The sequence below is a fragment of the Pleurodeles waltl genome, chromosome 10, assembly GCF_031143425.1.
Source record: "Pleurodeles waltl isolate 20211129_DDA chromosome 10, aPleWal1.hap1.20221129, whole genome shotgun sequence".
NCBI lineage: Eukaryota > Metazoa > Chordata > Amphibia > Caudata > Salamandridae > Pleurodeles > Pleurodeles waltl.
This window is the reverse complement of record NC_090449.1, coordinates 662,624,222-662,643,309: the sequence shown is the minus strand read 5'-3', so window position 1 is coordinate 662,643,309 and position 19,088 is coordinate 662,624,222. Positions and strand designations below refer to the sequence as shown.

At 41.7% G+C, this 19,088-nt stretch overlaps 1 protein-coding gene across 2 annotated transcripts in view; it reads right to left on the bottom strand.

Annotated features, from left to right (window-relative positions):
- Positions 1-5,780: 5,780 nt before the first annotated feature.
- The window catches only part of DNAJB6 (DnaJ heat shock protein family (Hsp40) member B6), a 424,156-nt gene continuing 410,848 nt past the window's right edge, over positions 5,781-19,088 (bottom strand). For both annotated transcript variants that reach the window (XM_069211156.1, XM_069211157.1), the window contains exon 10: positions 5,781-7,911. In XM_069211156.1, coding sequence (XP_069067257.1) covers positions 7,829-7,911 — 83 coding nt within the window. In that variant the 3' untranslated portion in view covers positions 5,781-7,828. The remainder of the gene's footprint in view (positions 7,912-19,088) is intronic.

Below are 19,088 nucleotides of genomic sequence, written 5' to 3'. Positions count from 1 at the left end.
GACCTTCACTAAATTACAATACATAATATATATATCCATTACCTCTCAAATCCTTTCTCTTAGATCAGATCAGCGAAGATATTCTACAAAGTGAATTTTAGAGGTAGACACAATTTAACAAAAATCAGAGTAATATGTGAGTAGAAGACTGGTTTTAAAACCTAATGCAAGCATTTTGAATATTCAGTCATGCCATTTGATCTGTGTAATACTCCTGCTGTGTTTCAACACTTTGTCAATTACAATTTTAGAGAAGTGTTGGAAATATATGTAGTCATTTACCTTGATGACATCTTAATATTTTTGGAGCCCGTTTAAAGAGCATTAAAACATGTAAAAGAAAAATTAAAAAGGCTATGGGAATACTCCTTGATTGCAAAAATGGAACAAGCATTGGCAAATTAAATAGGTCTTGCCTATACAAGAGCTTTTAACTTTGCCAACTTGTTTCCAACATGTCGTGCATCAGCATTGCTAAAAGTTAGTGGAATGCAGTGGAGTGGTGTGTTGTATAGTGCAGTAGAGTATAGCGAAATGTTGTAGAGGAGAGTCGGATGGAGTGGTGTGGAGTTTTATGGAGAGGCGGGGCGTAGAGTGGAGTAGAGTGTGGAGGGGTGTAGATTAGAGTCTAGGGTGTAGTGATGTACAGTGGTGTAGAGTGAAGTAAAGAGTGTACAGTGGAGTGGCAAGAAGTGTGGATTAGCATGGAGTAGAGTGGAGTGGCATAGAGGTGATTAAAGTGATATATAGGGAGTTGGTAGAATGGAGTAGTGTGTCAGAGCAGAGTGGCATAGCATGTAGTAGACTGTTGTAGAGTGGAGTAGCAAAGAGTGGAATAGAGAGTCATAGAGTGGAGAACAATGTCATATTGTGGAGTAGGGTGAAATGGTGTAGCGTGTCAGAGTGTCATAGATTGGAGGAACACACAGTAGAGTGGAGAAGAGTGTAGTGCAGTGGCATAGAGCAGAGTAACAGGGTGTCGTAGAGTGGAGTGTCAGAGTATTGTAGAGTATCAGAGTGGAGTGGCATACAGTGAAGTAGAATGGAGTGGCATAAAGTAGCATTTAGTGGAGCAGTGTGTCGTAGACTAGAGTGGACTAAAATAGCGTGGAGTGACATGAAGACTGAGTGGAGTAGAGTTGCATAAAGTGGAGCAGAGTGGGCTGGCATAGTGTAGAGTGGAGTGTCTTAGAGGGGAAGGGTATAGAGTGTAGTACAGTGTGGTAGATTGGAGGATGATATAGTAGAGTGTAATGTCTGGTTGTAGAGTGACAGGGAGTAGAGTGGAGTGGAGTAAATTCTCAAAGTAGAGTGTCGTAAAGTGTCATTTCATAAAGGGGAATGGTGTAGACTGGAGTGGAGTGGCGTGGTGTAGAGTGTGTGGCTTAGAGTTGAGTGGTGTGGAGTGGAGGGGCGTGTTGTAGAGTGGAGTGGCATGTGGGTGAGTAGAGTGGAGTGTGGTAGAGTGGAGTAGAGGCTCTTAAACAGCATTGAAAGCATGTAAAAAAAAAAAAAGTGGTGAGAGGTAGAGTATAGTAGAGTGTTGTGTCAGGTTATACAATGTTGGGGAGTAGTTTGTCAGTCGCAGAGTTGAGCAGAGTGTCATACAGTGCTGTGTCATGGAGTTGCATAGAGTGCAGTGGAGTGCATATAGTAAAGGATCATGCAGTGGAGGGGCATGGAGTACAGTGGAGGGGTGTGGAGTACAGTGGAGTGTCATGTTGTGTAGTGCAGTAGTGTGTCAGAGTGGTATGGCATGTTGTAGAGTTTTGTAGAGTGAGTGGTATCTTATAGAGAGGAGTGGTGTAGAGTGCAGTGGCGTGGGGTAGTGTGTCATAGACAAGAATGGAGTAAAGTGGCATGGAGGCAGTTGCGTAGAATGGAGTTTTGTACAGTGGCATAAGTGGTTTCGAATATCATAAGAGTGATACCATGGAAGAGAACCAGCAGTTTTTGTCCATGCTTTTAGATTGGTAAAACTATTCCATAGAAACTTTACTCACAAGCCCAGGTCTAAAGGGGGGCTGGTACTGGGAGGGGTACAGTCAAGTTTCAGGATAAGATGCCACATAAGAAAGTCAGGCAGTTTAACACATGGAGGAAATGGAAAACAAGGCAGTATAGAGGACAGCCATGCAGGACATTAGCTTCCAGGATTGAGAATGAAACATGCTGCCCCAGACACCTGAGGACCGATAGTTGACTTCCAGCTCAGAGAGGAAAGAGCTCTATCAAGTGTTGGGGGATGCTGAAGACTGTGTTTGGCATTGGATGTTTCGACTCTGCTTGATGCTCCAACCTGCACCCATAATTCTGTTCCCTTACCTTCGCTGTTTTTCCCCTTCATTGGTCCCTCTGTTCCCCTCCTAGGTATTCCTTGTCCTATCCCTTGTTTTTGTCACAAACTGACTTTCATTTTGGACTAGGCTATGGTTTTTGCAATGTCTCCCGATTATTCCTGTAATTAGGCTTTGGCAACTACAAACCTGTGTTTTGGACTTGGCTTTGGATTTCCCCTTACTTGTTTAACAACCACTATTCTACCTGCCAGTAAAGAGTTGTGCAACTTATCTTCATTTCTTGGACTCATTTCCAGGTTTGCCTGGGGACAGGGATGCCTCCTTTTATGGTATTTGGACAGTATGCGTACATATTACAGAAGTCCTCTTTCATTAGTCAGTACTCAATGCCTACTCTTTGATCTCTTGGCAGTGGTTTGTAGTGTGCATTTGCATTCCTGTGTCATCCTGTACTTAAGAGTGTCCAGTCCAGATTATCTAACAACCATCCTGCTCGAAACCAGTGTCACACTATTTTTGCAAGCGGTACCCCCTATTCCCCTTGAGTTGGATGCAGAGAGTGGGACCACCTATAGGAGAAAAGATGGGATTAACCTTGATATACTTAAGCCACATTGCGAGGGTTGTGGCATTCTTGTGCTCTTAAGGTGAAATAAAAGCCATGGTCTATTTGAGTCCATAGGCCTAGCTAGACTGTGTCGTAAATAAGCCTACATGACAATAAAATCTTTAATTTATATCTCTTCTGGGAGAAATGCTATAAAAATGCTTTAAATAAGATACACAATTAATGGTGAACAGGATCAGTTGACACAATAAATGGAAGGTTTAGCACTACAACTTTTCTCTTAAAGAAGTCAGGCTGTAGTAACAATATGTTGGAAAACGAATTTTGATGCTCTCAGATGAAAAGAGAGCTCTGCTACATAGGGGAGTGACTAGGAAGCTGAATACAGACCTGCCTGATGGAAGCTCGGTTCTGCCATCTTTAAAAAAAGGGCTGAAGTGGATGCTAGAAAATATGGAGGATTCTCCATTCACTGGCTAGAGCACTGGAAGAAAATAGTCTTTTCATATCACTAGCTAGTGTCCAAACCTGCTATCTCTTCAGAACACTCCAGGATCTAAAGACTCTGAAGAAGAAGGTCCTGCTGGAAGATGACTCATAACTTCTGCTAGAAGAAGAGGTCTCACACAAGGACTCAAGGCACAAGACTCCCGAATCCTGGCAGCACCTGGGACTGGAACTGTTCTCCAAGGGTCAAATGGTTGACCTCTTCTTTGGCTGCTTCAGGGAGACACAAAGGAGCAGGACTCCTCACTCCAAGATGGTCCCGCTGACTATAGTACAATGGACCCTATAGGTGACCTGGCTGGAGTGAGCTCTGGTTACTAGAAGGTTGCCCTGATGGGCTAGAACTGACAAGGAGGAACTTTTCCAGCTCTTTTAAAAAGTTGGGGCTTAGTTACTTTTCCAGCTTCCAGGGGGAGCCAAGGTGCCGAAACCTGTCCAGGAACGTCACACCGAAAGGGAGCAAGAAATCCAGCTCAGTCCCACCTGGAGTTTTTTGCCAGACTGAAAACTGGTTCAGAGGGACCTCACTGCTAAGGTATCCGGCCTTGTGGAGCTCTTCCCGGCTACGGCTTCCATCCTTGTCCTGCTGAAGGATTTCAGCTACTAGAAAAAATGTCATAGGCCCTGATTTAGAGTTTGGCGGGTGGGTTACTCTGTCACAAATGTGAAGGATATCCCGTCTGCCATATTACGATGTCCATAGGACATAATGGAATGGTAGTATGGCAGATGGATACCCGTCACGTTTGTGACAGAGTAACTCGATCCGCCAAAATCTAAATCAGACCCGAAGTCAAAATCTTGGGCCACCACAGAGCAGTAATTCTATTCAACCTCAGCAGCTACAAACGCTAGGTTTTTCCTGCATGAGGGTTTTGGTGCTAAAATCAACAGCTTCAGCGGAGCCATTTAATGACATATCCGACTTCTCTGGAGACTGCTTATTGCTAGTGTCATGGCTATCAGGGGTTGGGAAAAGATATTCTAATAACTGTGTTTTGACCTAACTAGAGTTGGTTTATTGAATTGATAGAGGTACCCCCTACCAAACTAATAACCCTATTCCTGACAGCCATTAATATTTTATCAACTGCATATTAGATAGCGTAGAATCAACCAGGTGAAGGTGTTCAGGCAGGTTGGTTGGTTCACCAATATTATTCTAATTTCCTAAGAAACCCACATTCCTGTTTTATGAAAGACAAGTTTTTATTTTGCGAGCTTCTGTCATGGGACTGGGGTGACAGTCATAGGAATACTACACATCTCTTGCTCAAAGACAAACTGCATTTAGACTGCGGAGGCTATTGAGTATGGCATATGAAGTGACCACTATAATCGGCAAAAGAAAATGCTTATTGCCTGCAGGATTTCCACAACATGGCTATACTGGGTGAAGCATGCGTAGGATGAATTGCAGCTGCTCCTGATTGTGAAATGCTGCACAGATAAAGATGAAATATCAGAAATGACGACCACCTGGAGAATATGGGTATGTGGATTCACACAGGATGTATGTGTGGTTGAGGGACACTAAATTTATGTTGGACTTTCTGCCTGGGTCCATAAAATGAGGAAGGATATACATTTTCAGGCTGACAACTCTTTAAGCCTCATTACGAGGTCCACGCACACTTGAATGGTAATGGCCTCTCCAGAATTACCAATAATATTGGTGCCAGTAACTCAAGGGGGGATGTTACCGGAACATTACAAGTGGCCCAAAGGGTACTACTCTAAGAGAAAATTACCAGGGGTCTTGACAATTAAGATCCCGATCCCATAATAATTGCTCGCTTTGTTCAATAATTCATCTCGAGATTCCACCTACTTTCTACAGGTACAGTCTTTGAGTGAAGTACCAAGATTCACAGATTACAGCAGATCACATACTTTAAAAGTGCGTAGTAGTAACTCCTAGATCCTGGATGAATTAACCAGTGTACTCGTAATTAAGTCCTTTATGTAAAAAAAGAAGAAAAATAGGTGAATTACAGCTGTGTTTAAAAAAGAATTTTTGAAAAATGTGATACTTTCATATGGATTTATCTCGGACATGTTTTCCTACAAACCAGATTAAGCATACAAATAATTGGTTCCTAATATGCGAACGCAGGTAAAAATGTAACTGTATGTTATCTTATTTGGACTAAATCAAATACATATTTTCCATCATTCCTTCTTCAAAAACAAAAACAAACAAAACCTTTACTTCTGTAAATGAAATAAAGTGTTACTAGCAATTGGATATTATGCATTCATTCCTTCCCAAAGGCTATACATAAGACAGTAAAAGGCAGGTATACACTTAAAAGTAGGCAGCACCTTTACACTTAAGGTATACACTCAAAAGTATGCAGCACCTTTTCTCACTGAAAAGAAAAAATCATCAAGAGACCTTCATATGAGTTTGCATTCACCATATCTTTTATTCATTATTGATCTAATTCATGTGTACATTCTACCTGTGATGCACGTGCTCCAACTTTTCTGATGGAGGGAAAAAGTTTCTTGTTGGGCACATTTCATACTTGACCACTTCGCAAAACATAAAAGGCATTTCATTCAACAGTGGTGTATTTCACAGCTTTTACAATGCCTCATGCAGCAACAATTTTCACTTGAGTTTCAATGACCTATAAAACTTTTAGGGGGCAATAACATTCCTTTTCCACCACCTATTCCGAGCACATGCAATTCATGAATCTCTTGGCAGCTCTGAGTCAGACAAATCCATGTCCTCCTGTCAATATCCCTTTTTATAGGATCATTAAACTACTTAGCAATTCCATTTTGACAATTCAATAGATACTCCGAAAGTCACATTTAATGTACACATAGTGTTTGAAGTCATAAATTGCATTTTTGAATAATTATGAAATCAACTGTACTTAATTGTCTTCATTTTTTCAATTAATTACACAGCACTAAACACTAAAGGGATACTGTGTGGAAAAAAACACAAGAAAGTTTACTGAATTGTTAAGAAAATGCAACATTAACAAATATCAAGATTCAATACACCATTACTGGAGTAATCAAATCAGCAGCAAATGTTTCACCTAAACCAGTTGTAGCTAAAACAGGTCTGCATTTGGCCGTGCTGCAATTACCAAAGAAATTCAATAAAACACTTGGGGAAATAGGTGTTGCTTAAAGTTCTGGAGACCTGACTTCAATCTGACACTTCAAAACAAAATCTTCAGTTCACATTAAAAAAATTGAGTAAACATCGGGTGAAGCGAGGCAAAATCAATTGTTAAAGAGGAGAATCAAATGAGAAGCATTATGAAAGAACCTGCCACCAGGGAAGCATGCAAAAAAAAAATGGCGGCCGGAAACAGTTTTGGATGGTGTAAAGTAGGAATGAATGGGTTAGAGGGAAGCACAAATCATGCATAGAGAAATTGATAAGAATGGGGGAAAGCAATAGAGCAAACATGCCCGACTGCAGAGAAACAATATTCAATTTTGGCAGATAAAAATGACTATAATTTGGAGCAATGCGCCATCAAATGAAAACAAAATGTGGGCACCATTTTGTATTTTTTGGCCAAATCACGCTATCCAAATTAAACCAGCAATCAATAGGGTTTGTAAATTCTGAACAAAATGTAACATTTTATAAATTGTTTTTAAAAATGTTTAAACAGTCGTAATGTACACCTGGAATTTGTCCGTACAGAACGGTATGGCTGAAAAATTGTATAAGAAGGGGACGCATGACATCACTTTACATACGAAAATAACCAAACCACAAGGAAAACATAACCAGAATTGATTAATCAAAATCGTACAGGAGCTTTCAAAGCAGATGATCAAGTACTTCTTTGAAAAGACAATACATTAATAAAATTAAATAGGAATAAATGTACTCTTCCTGTGTTAGACGTTTGTGGCCTTGCTGTTTGAGGACTGTGTGTCCTTCTTAGAAGCGAAGGTCCTATGAGCAAAATAGCTTAGAAGTTTGGGTTTACATAATGTACTTCAGTGGCCTCCAAAATCGAATTCTACATTTTCGAGTATTTACCACGCCTATTTTGCACTCACTGGCCATACTGAAATTCGCTGTTCATCCCAGCAGGCCCTGCCAGGCCCCCACACAAACAAACCAGCAAAATATAAAAACGCAAAAGGTTTTTGCATCAAAGAAGGCAAAACGTTAACAGCCACACTGCCTTGTCAAACCCAAAGAGGAGATGTGCCCATTAGGCCCAGTTTCAGTGGCAATTCTGAGGTTTGTAACCTGACCACTGAAACTACTCACCGTGCTGTACAAATAAGTAATGATGCAAGCTTAAAGTAAGGTGTAACACAAGCCAGCATCGTACTCTCTAAAAAGTGTGAGTTGTCCTGAAAAAATGTACATACACAAAGCAAAACGGTGCTCAAGTGTTATGTTCAGGTAATATGGTGCATTCTGTTGACAGTATTTGTACGCGATACTTTGGCATTAGTGACTGGGTTTGGAAGACTTCTTCTTCTTCTGCTCCTCCCTGTGCTTTGGCTTCTTCCGCTTACCGCCATCTTTGTGTCCTAGGAAAACATGTTTCATAAAACACCGTTCACAAAACAGATTTACTACAGTATAACAGTCACACACCACAAAATATGTAAACGTTTCTTTGCCTTCAAACGTACCAAGTAGGTTTGTGCAGAATTAAAAGGAAACAATCGAGGGTGACATAGGAAAGTAATCACACGGCTAAATGTACAAGGGGGGCAGTGAAATCTGTATCTTAGCTCCTGTGGAAAACCTCCTCAGCAGTGAAAGCAAGGTCTTTTACAAGCAACAGGCGCCCTCATAAAATACAACTGAAGTGTAATTCCCCCCAGATGAAGAATATTTCTACAAACAAGCAAAAGGGGAAAGGGACCATAGAAAAGACGTTTTAATTTTAGCCATATGACAAAATAGATATACATAGTTGTGCTAATGACATTTTCAACTCAACAGCAAGTTTCTTTACATTCTTCTAAAGGAATATGGATGAGAAAACCTGAAAGCTTCTTTGGGAACATATGAGTTTCTAGATAAGAATTCAGAGTCTTTCTCAATGCAGCAGAACATTTTGTGTTTCATTATTCTTATTCTACAGGCCCAAAGAAAAATCAGCCTAACTGGCCACAAAATATAATAGCAATCGTATATATGTTATATGAAATTATTCAAATGGATGTGACGTCCTTTTCTAACTAGTGTGATGTCACATCACACGAAAATAAATTAGACGTTGTCACCCCTTTTGCAGAGTCATATGTGTTGTAGGCTTGTGGAAAGCAAATCTCCCTCCATTCCAATAGTCACCAGTATTTTTGCCACAAGATGGGCAATGCTGCAAGACTTTAAATTCAAGGATTACTGGCAACAACTCGCAGGTCAGCTTTGCTGTTGGCAGAGGATGCCAAGTTTTCTGCTTCATCGCCATAAGAGGGGGAAGGTGCTTCATACCTACGAAACACTAGGCGACTGTAGGATCAGAAGCATGAATGTAAGGGAGTGCAGATAGTTTTTGACTTATCTGGATCCCCTTTGTGTTCCCTCATCACCCTCTTCTATGTCTTTGTAGTCCGGTAAGGTGGCCATGAAGACAATCAAGGGATGAAGAGGAAACCTCTGGAGAGTAGGGCATTGAATCTAAAGTGCAAGATATTTATCCATAAATGCAGACCTTCCACGAGGCCGTCAGAGACTGCTGGTAACTGCCTCTGCCTATCTAGGATGTTGTTGGTTGGGCCCTCTCAATGAACAGTAGAGTGTTCAGGATGGAACTCTTTTTATGCATCTTGACATTTATAAACAATGTCATTAGAAGCTGTGAACTTCAAAGACGAAAGTTGTGTCCTGCACTAGTGCAGTCTCATGGATCCCAATGCATATTGTTTCCATGGATGAAGTATTAAGTCTGATCCCTATCATGATTAACATACACTCCAAAAGCAAAGCACAAAATAACAAAACAGGTTCAGCTATATAAAATGCCACAAGGTCCTATTAGCTATGAGAACTTTGGAACGCCTGCCTGGTTCCAAGATAGTGGAAGAAAAAACATCTCAGCATTGATCATGCAATGTGAGTGATTAGTTTGGTACCAAGTACATTTAGGCAGCAGATACTTGGGCTCTTTAGAATTTTTGAGGGGTATTTAAATGTTTATGCTTTACAAACTCTGCATGGCGACAAGAACATAAATATATTGAATGTGAAGCCAAGAAAAGAATGTAAAATAAGCAAATAACTTAACTATAGGTGCCTGGTGCTCCAGCTACCTCCTGTCCGATCTCATGCCTGCCTCGTTCGATTTTTGTTTTACCTGCTTTTTGATGTGTGCTTTGTTTTACCCACTTTTTGTATGTTTTACCCACTTTTTGCTTTGGTTCTGTGAGGTGCTGCTTGCACACCACAGATTCACACTATTTTTCAGCCCCAACTCCCATGCTCCACCTCCCTTCCGACCTACGTAATGGCTGCTGCAGCGTGATCCTATTGAGTAGGGGCCTGGTCCTCAGCCGCTCTCATGCCTGCCTCGCTCACTACCTTTAATTTACTTTTTGTTTTACCAGCTTTTTGCTTGTTTTAGCCACTTTTTGCTTTGGTTCTATCGGGGGTGCAGCTCTCACGCAACAGCTTCCTGCTGTTTTTCAGCCCTGCCTCCTGAAGTCAGCCTCTCCCTAGAACCTACTTAATGGAGGCTTCAGCCCAATCAAGCACCTAGAGCGCCAAAGGCAAACCCAACGGTGCCCACCCATGCCTGGACCACTCCCAGCACCAGGAACCCTGGGCCCTCCACCACCCACAGCTACTCCTCTGTGTAACTACATTGCCTGAAACCAGGATGCAGAGAAGACCACTGCTAAACACTGCACCCATCACCACAGTTGGGCCCTTCTCATGGTAATTCTTCCACTTTTCATCTCACCCACAGACCAGCCACACCTGAGCACCCTGCACCACACCTGTCCACTACCCCGGCACCCTCCATCCACCGCTGCCATGCACCCACCAGCCACCACTAACCATTCACATGGATGCTACTCAACACCACTCCATCCACAAACCAGCCACTGAGGTTTGAGACCTCATCCACACACACGCACTAGACCTCGCCTCTTCACAGAAACATGATTCAACCTGTCATCCACCCCAGACATTGCCCATGCCATCCCAGTAGGCTATAAGATCCTGCCTCACTACAGAACTTCAAAGCCCAAAGAAGGCGTTCCAATAATTCACAAAGACAACATAAAGTGCACCGCCACCAACGACCCTTGTATATCCTTCAAAGAGTACCTGCACTTCAAGAGCCTGATGGACAGAGAGTCAACCACTAAGGGAATCCTCACCTACCAACCTCCAGGCCCCCAACAGAATTTCAACAATTTCATTACTGACCTCATCCCCCTCACCACCCTCAGCTCCAAGAACTTCCTCCTCAGCGTCCTCAACTTCCATATGGATGACACCATCGACTTCAACACCACCTGCCTGCTAGACACCCTCCTCAACATCGGCCTCACGCAGCTCATGACTAGCCCCATGCACACAGCAGGCCACAGACTGGACCCCCATCTTTTCCACCAGCAACACAGCCAAGATCATCCACGTCCTTCCACTCACCTGGACACACCAATTTATCATATATTTCAACATTCTCAACTGCACATGGCTCACCAACTGCGCCAACAGCCTTGCTCCCCTAAAGGCCAACAAACCCAAGACAACCAAAACACATGCAAACTGGATCACAGACACCCTCAGGAATGCCAAGACACTGCAGACACCTGGAAAGGAAGTGGAAAGCCTCTCAGAATCACACAGACATGAGCACCTAAAAGAACTCCCTCACATCCTACCTCCACAAATGGAAAGAGGACAAGAAGAGGGCCCTGTCCCAGAAAATTTAAGCCAGCCAACAAAAAAACATAAAAAAGTCTTCACGATCATCAAAAAATTAACCCACCATGCAGTCACATCCAACTCCATCACCACATCGCAGGACCTCTGCAATCAACTCTCAGACTTCTTCTATGACAAAATCTCAGCACATACAAGAACTGTGATCCGCCAACTTTTCTCACAACTCTTACTCATTCACCGGTCCTCACTGCTAGAGCCCCAACACTTTCCAACTGGACCCCGATGACCACTGAGGAAACCACAAGAATAATGGCATTGACCCAAATAGGAGCCCCATTGATCCCTCCCTGTACTGCCTCTTCAACGAGGCAGCACCATGATAAGCTCAGTACTACAGTCCATCAGCAACACATCCATTGCAACAGCCACATTCCCGGATGCCTGGAAACACATAGATGTCAACCCTGTCCTCAAGTAACCATCTACAGACCTGGAAGCCCTCAGCACCTCTTTGCCCATCTCTCTGCTTCCCTTACCCTGAAAATTAATGGGAAAGGCAATTAACAGTCATCTTTCTCTGCACATCGAACAACTTGCACTCCTTAAACACACTCAATTAGAACTTCACAGCACTGAGGCGGCCCTTATCTCAGCAATGGACGACATTTGCACTATCATGGACCGTGGTCACTCCACAACCCTAATTCTGCTTGACCTCTCTGCTGCCTTTGACACAGGCACCCTCCACATACTCATCACCAGACTCCATGACTCAGGAATTCGAGGACCAGCTCTCTAATTAATGCACTCCTTCTTCAGAGGATAAATGCAACGGTCAGTCTATCACCTTTCACCTCAAAACTCAAAAGCACTTTCTGCAGAGTCCCATTGGGGTCATCCCTCAACGCCACCACCTTCAACATTTACATGGCACCCCTTGTGAAGATCACCCACTCCCATGGACTCGGTATCATCACATACACCGATGACACACAACTCATCCTGTCTCTCAGAAGACCCTGACATCACCAAAAACAACTTCAAAAACTGTATGACGGAAGTTGCCACATGAATACACAACAACTGCCTGAAAATCGACACAGACAAAATAGAAGTCCTGATTTTCGAACCCAACAACTACCCCTGGGATGCTATCTGGTGGCCCACAGAATTGGGACCCACCCCAAAACCCACCAAACGGGAACAAAACCTGGCCATCATCCTGGATACTGAACTCTCCATGAGACCCCAAATCAATGCTGTCACATTTGCATGCTTCAACATCCTCCACATGCTCAGGAAGATATTCAAATGGCACCCGCGGTACAATAGGAAAAACCATCACCCAGGCTCTGATAACAAGCAGGTTGGACTACAGCAATGCCCTCTACTACAGAATACCCATTCACCTCACATACAAGCTCCAAACCATCCAAAAAGCCACTGCAAGACTAATTCTCAACCTTCCCCGCCGCACCCCCATCACGCCACACCTCTGGGTTCTCCATTGGCTCCCCATCCAGAAACGCTGCCAATTCAAGATACTCACTTTTGCCTACAAAGTGCTGCATCAGAAGGGACCTACCCACCTCAACTGCTGACTGTACTTCCACCAACCAACCCAGAACCTCCCATCTACCTCGCTATCACTCACACACATCGCCCTCATTGGCAGAAGTAGATAAGGAGGCTGCTCAGTTTCTTATCTAGCAGCTAAGACCTGGAACAATGGTCCCTTAGGACATCAGAGCAGTCACCACGCTCACAACACTCTGCAAGAAACCGAGGACCTGGCTCTTCAGTTGTTGCTCCTGACTTTCCTCTCATTCGCAAGAGACCCTCAGGGGTGATAGTTTGAGCTCTACAAAGTCTTTTACATCACATTACATTGTGGACGATGAGTGAAGTACTGCACATTTTGTGGTAAACATGTTTATGTTAATAAAAGCAAAAGCACCCTGCTATTAATTATATATTGGCTCAATTAGGGCCACATGTACAAAGCATGTTTTTAGTCAGAAACTATCCGATTCACAGAATACTTTTACAAACGTACAAAATGCTAAATGTAATTCAGTATTTGGACTGGGAGCGTTTTGGGCATCCCTTCCAAATACGAAATCTGTATGGTATGTACTACTATTTTGGAACCAAATTCAGGTTGTAAACCAATACTTTACCACCATTTTAAAAGTAGCGGTAATCCATTTGCAAATGGTCAGAACACTGAAAAAATATGTTTAAGATCAGGCAGTGGTATCATTGACCACTGCCTACTCTTAAGCATTTGCAATGCAATGGGTCTCGCATTTGCTCGAGTTAGAGCTATTAGCATTGTAAATTCCTAACTGGATTTTTCTTGACACATAAATTGAAAATGGAAAGTTAAACAATTTCACATAAGCGAGCTGATTCAAAGTGCCACGGCCACCATATGCGCGAAGGAGAGACACAAAAGGAAAAAGAAGTTCACTTGCAGTCAAACGTATCCATGTAATAGGATCAATGGTCAAGGCTGTAACGAAACTGCCCCAAGGAGGGACAAACGGAAAGCATTTACCAATGATAACAAAGGATTTTTTTGAAAGGCGAGCCCATGAACAGGTGATAGTGATGAGTGTGCAGTAGGCATGTTTAAAAGCCCACAGATAGATTACAACACGTCAGAGCACTTGCGCACTCAACCTAAAAATGTAACTTCAAGGTTTCATTTTTTTCTTCTCGGACACATCCTGTTTTCCTTCAAGGAAAATGGACTGCATTAAAAAAAAATTGCTCTATTAAAAAGTAATCACAGGCATGGTGGTGTGCTGACCCCAGCAGGGTGCTGTCCCTGTAATAGATGCAATTCCTAATAGGTTGCAAATTGTGACCTACCTCATTAATATTCATGAGATAGGTCAATTTGCAACCACTAGGAACTGCTATTGGAAGATTTTTTACGTCAGAAATTCACATTTTCTAATGGCAATTCAATAAGAATTGCAATTAGGAAATTGCAATTCTAGATTTTTGTGCATCTGGCCCTTAGTTTGTTAATGGTCAAATATTCAAAACCCATAGAAGTGCATGAAAAGGCTAAATAATCTAGTCTATGTTATATTAGAGGCCATCTGTGCATAGACAATTGTAAGAATTGTCCCACAAATGAGTATTGCTATTTAGTTGATCAGTTTTTCCCCAGTAGTGAAACCTAGAAACACAATGTATAGCGTTTGACATACGTGGTTTACAGAATTACAAGAATATTAAATCAATCATTCCAAGTTGTAAATGGATCGGGCGAAAAGGGTGCAAATGAAGGTCTGGAGAAGGTTGGAGAAAGAATGTATTAAAGCAAAAGATGGTGGTTGTTATAGAACTATACGTAATTAGTTTAAGGTCAGGCAAGGCCTGGTGTAGAATGGCACAGACTCCAGATTCTAGTGGCCTGTACAACAATGAGTCTCTGTCTCAGTTTCTTATGATGCTTAGGCCGAAATGGTGAACAAGAGATATATGTATGACTAAAGCAGTCTTTGGCTGAAGACGTCTTGAAGGAAGTGGGCAAAAAAGCATTATAGTATTCTTGTTACTACGGGAGGTGAATGTGGAGTGGAGTGACAGTACTCCACTTCTTAAGACCTGCAGTGAGAAGACCAACAATGGTCTGCCATTTGTGGAGCTGGTTTATATGTTGAAGGGTATTGCATCCCTTTTAGAGCAGTGCTGAGCTAGATAAGAATGGGTCTACACAGTTGCCTAGATTATGAAAACCCTGCCTTTACTGCAGAGCTGATTAAGAAGTTCATATTTATGTCTTAAAATAAAACAAAAACAGATGTATAAATGCACATTTCACCAGACAGTGGCCTGATTGTGATAAAGATTTTCTGCGGGAGTCTGCATAAAGAAACAACACAGAACATACACATCTATGGCGTTTAGAGTTCTTAGCATTCTTCAGTGAATCGTTGTCCATCTGCAACATCTCTGCAAATCACAAAGAATGCTCTATGATGTGTAGATTTCAGATTTTACTACACACCTTTTGTGGATCAAGCTACTAGTGAGCTGCTTTGTAAATTAGCTGACCCATCGGGACCACCTGGCAATCAGCCAATTTCAAGTCATTTCACTCAAGTGAACGTGCTCTAGCCACCACTAAGCCTCAGTGGTTTTATGATGCCACCCTGCACCCCCTCCAAACATCAGCCTAAGATTGTGGTTTCGGCATACAACACAGGTAGAAGAGCTTTAGTAATCGGTATAACCTTCAGCAGCTGGCATGGATGTCGTAATAATCCATACTCCATCTTGGCTCAAGCTTTTATTAATCAGGGTTTTGTGGTCAATTTCTATTTTATGCTTGTAATCGCATCTGCTCACTTCTCACGAGTTCAAAGTAGGTCCTGACACCCTTTGTTGAGCCAATGTTAGTAGAAACAATTCTCGGGATACTTTACTAGACTTCTTACCACTTTAGCTGTTTTACTTTGGGATTGTTGTTCATGACTTGGTCACTGTTCTAGTACCAAAGTATGTATTTCTTTACCTATTTTGCTTTTTTTAATTGATACACAAAGCAGGGTGTTTCTTTTTGCTTTTATTGATTATTGTTTTTGTAGAAGAGCTACATCATCAAGGGTTCCTTATAAACAACTGTAAGTCCTCCTCCCTTCCTATGTTGGCACATTATATAAACATTTAGAGGTAATATCACGGCAATTGTAGGATTATTTTATTCTGCACTTCAGTCATCTATACGATATTGATGTGTTTTCTGTGGCCAGCAAGTTGTATATTTGAACTTGGTTTTTGAACACTGACATCATTCTAAGTACAACACTTGCGTGCATGACAGGCCAGTGACATAATTCTGGGATTCTGGAAAGGGTGAACTGGAACCCGGTGTCTGGAAGGCCTCTGGGCCCTTGGCACAACAGATTTTGTGCATTGTGAACAACAAATTCAAGTTCAGCAAATGCTCCTTGGGGAGTCAGTGTGGAGGCTTGGGAGCTAGGATCGGAATTAATTGCAAATGCTACAGTTCAAACACCAATTGGAAAATGTTTTCGGCAACACTGCTACATTAAAATTGATGTTTGTTAAGAAGCTGTATCAGAATCTTATCTGAGATACCTTTCATATCTTGATTCAGATTTTTTTTTTTACTTTTTATATAAAACAAATTACTTTGTGATTTGGAATGACAGACAATCATGGCATCTCCTCCATTATACTGCAAGCATAGCCTCTACATTAGAAAACACACTTAAAGAACAATGCAGTTCTATTATTTGTGCCTGCGCATGCCAAATCAAACGTTAAATAATTTATGCTTAAAATTACTGTAAATGAGTGATGAAAAAAAGTGCACCACGGGATTTGAAAGAACCCACTATGTAGATATGTAAACATTACGATCCGTTTTCTCCCACATTTCAGGATACAAACACCTAAAATGTATATCCCGCTTGAAATGGCCTTCATTACTCAGATTCCTTTTGCATTGTAATCCATAGTAATGAGACGTGCTGATTATTGAGACTTATAAATGAACTAAAAGCTCAAATTCAGTAATATGTTGTAGAAATAAACAATATGTAAAGACCAGTCTTGCCTTAGGCCCAACTCAAAAAAGAAACTAGCATTCCAAGTTGTATGCATAAACTTACACTCTCTGTAAAATTACTCTTTTTTTGCTTGATCAAAAATATCTTCGAATCGGCACAAGCAAACATGAACGTTCGAAATTTCCATAAATCTAAATTTACAGACAGCTTAACTTTTTTATGGTCAGAGGGAGGGTTCAAGTACACCTTAATTGTTTTCTCTGCATGACATTTGTTTTTCTACGTAGACAAAAGCCCTGCCTACACCATCTGAAAATATGTGTGAGTTCTGAGCTTCTTTAGAATTTGCTGTTTTATACAAGTGTCTGTTTCAAGTAAAAACAACATTTAAAAAAAGTATTGCTGGTGGGTCATGACATGTACACACACACCAGCGGCCATTTTGTCTTTTTGTTTTGACGTTTATTTTGCCATTCGAAGATGGCTAATGAAACAAACTCTGCATAAATTGAAAAGAATTAATTGGCCTGCGCTGAAATATGCAGCTCTCAGGGCCTCAGAAAATGTTGTTGTTGTTGTTTTTTTTTTTTAAAGGGAGAATAAAACACAAAGGGGCTGTGGAGGATCATTGAAAGAACAGAACTGGGAGGGAGGAGCGAGGAAATGACTACGCTAGAATAATTTCCGTAAGAGGCCCTTCATAACAAAAGAAGTGAGAAGCCCACTAACAGTTTGAAGCTTCCAGGAGGGACCCTGATCAATAAATCTAGGGCCCTGATCAATAGATCAATAAATGTTGATAAAAACTAGAACTATTTCTAAATTTTTAAAAAAGAAGCGGTAAGGGACAACACAGCCTCCAATAAGCAGGGGAGGGCGGCAGAGTGGTAGTGACAATACGGAGAGAGAGTGCACTTCCATGGAGACCCTTTTTTTTTTAGAGTGCTGTGAAGTCTACATTAGAATAATACAGCTCACCCAATCAAAAGGATGGTAACAAATGCACCAGAGGCGTGAACACACAAGAATAGGGAGAAAAGTCTATGAGTCAGGAGAATGCACATGAGACAGAAAATACGTCTGTCCATAAATGACATGGTAAATTAAGCAATGGCCTTCGCACAGAGCAACTCATTGTTTGCACCAGTGGTCCAAAAAGTATCACAATTTCAGTTGTGCCAGTGCATTTCCTGATGGAAAGTTACAAATGCAAGTGAATTTGCCATGTTGCACAATCAATTTGAAAATGTCTGAAATTAATTTTTATCAGCAAATTATTTTTCTTCCATGATACATCTTTGCTTAAGAGAACACACCTACATTTTAAGAGGTGTCCTTTTCTATTAAGACTTGGTACAAATTTCCATTTGTTCAGAGAATTGAGCTATCAAATTGCGATTTAAACAAATGGCAATTCCAAAATTCTACTATGGATGTTGTTTGCCCTTGCTATCCCAGGAATTGTCCCTATGACCCTTGACTTCAGAGGCCCCCTAAGACAACACCAAATCAGAAGGCAAACAGAGCTCTTTAACAGCCCTATCCACTTTCTGCTGCCCACACCTTTTTTATTATCTCCTTTATTCCTTCAGCAGCCAAAAGGAGGCTGCAGAGTGCCCATGATGTCACATCTGCCACCCCTAGCATGTTAGTGAACCAGTCCATGCGCGTGTGATTAACCAACTGTCTAACTAAAAGGTAATTGCTTTTGGATGGTGTAGGATTAAACTTGGTGTAGTCCCTGGTACTCACTCTAAGATAGACCACAGATGATCTATCCTCTTCCTAGGTGAAAACTACCCCTGTTAAGGGTACTCATAGAAAGGTATGGATTGAAAGTCGGGGAACAGACGTCACTACTTTACTTAAGTCTCTACAACCCAAATCGGAAAGCCCCATAAACTGTGCTATGCTGATGAACTGGCGCTACGCACACAGGAGATTGAACACTGATCCTTTGAGATATGCCACGGCTTTCATTTACCACACCACTGGTATCCTAATTGTTGGTTCATTGTTCATGTAGAGACAGTGGCATGATAAGGATATAGCTATCATTGACCATATAACTGGTGAGGGAAGTGTTAAATTGTTTAATTCACTCAATAGAAAATTGGGCCAGGATGCCACTTACACCTGGCTGTACCATAAACTGCGCCATTGCTTTTAGAGAAGTCTGTACGAGGCTCCCATCAAACTACATCTGTCCCAGATACACCAAAATCTCGAGACGTGGAGCGACTTTAAAGGTATCACTACTGGCCAAACAATGTCCTCTTTAGCTGCACGTTCTCAGATGT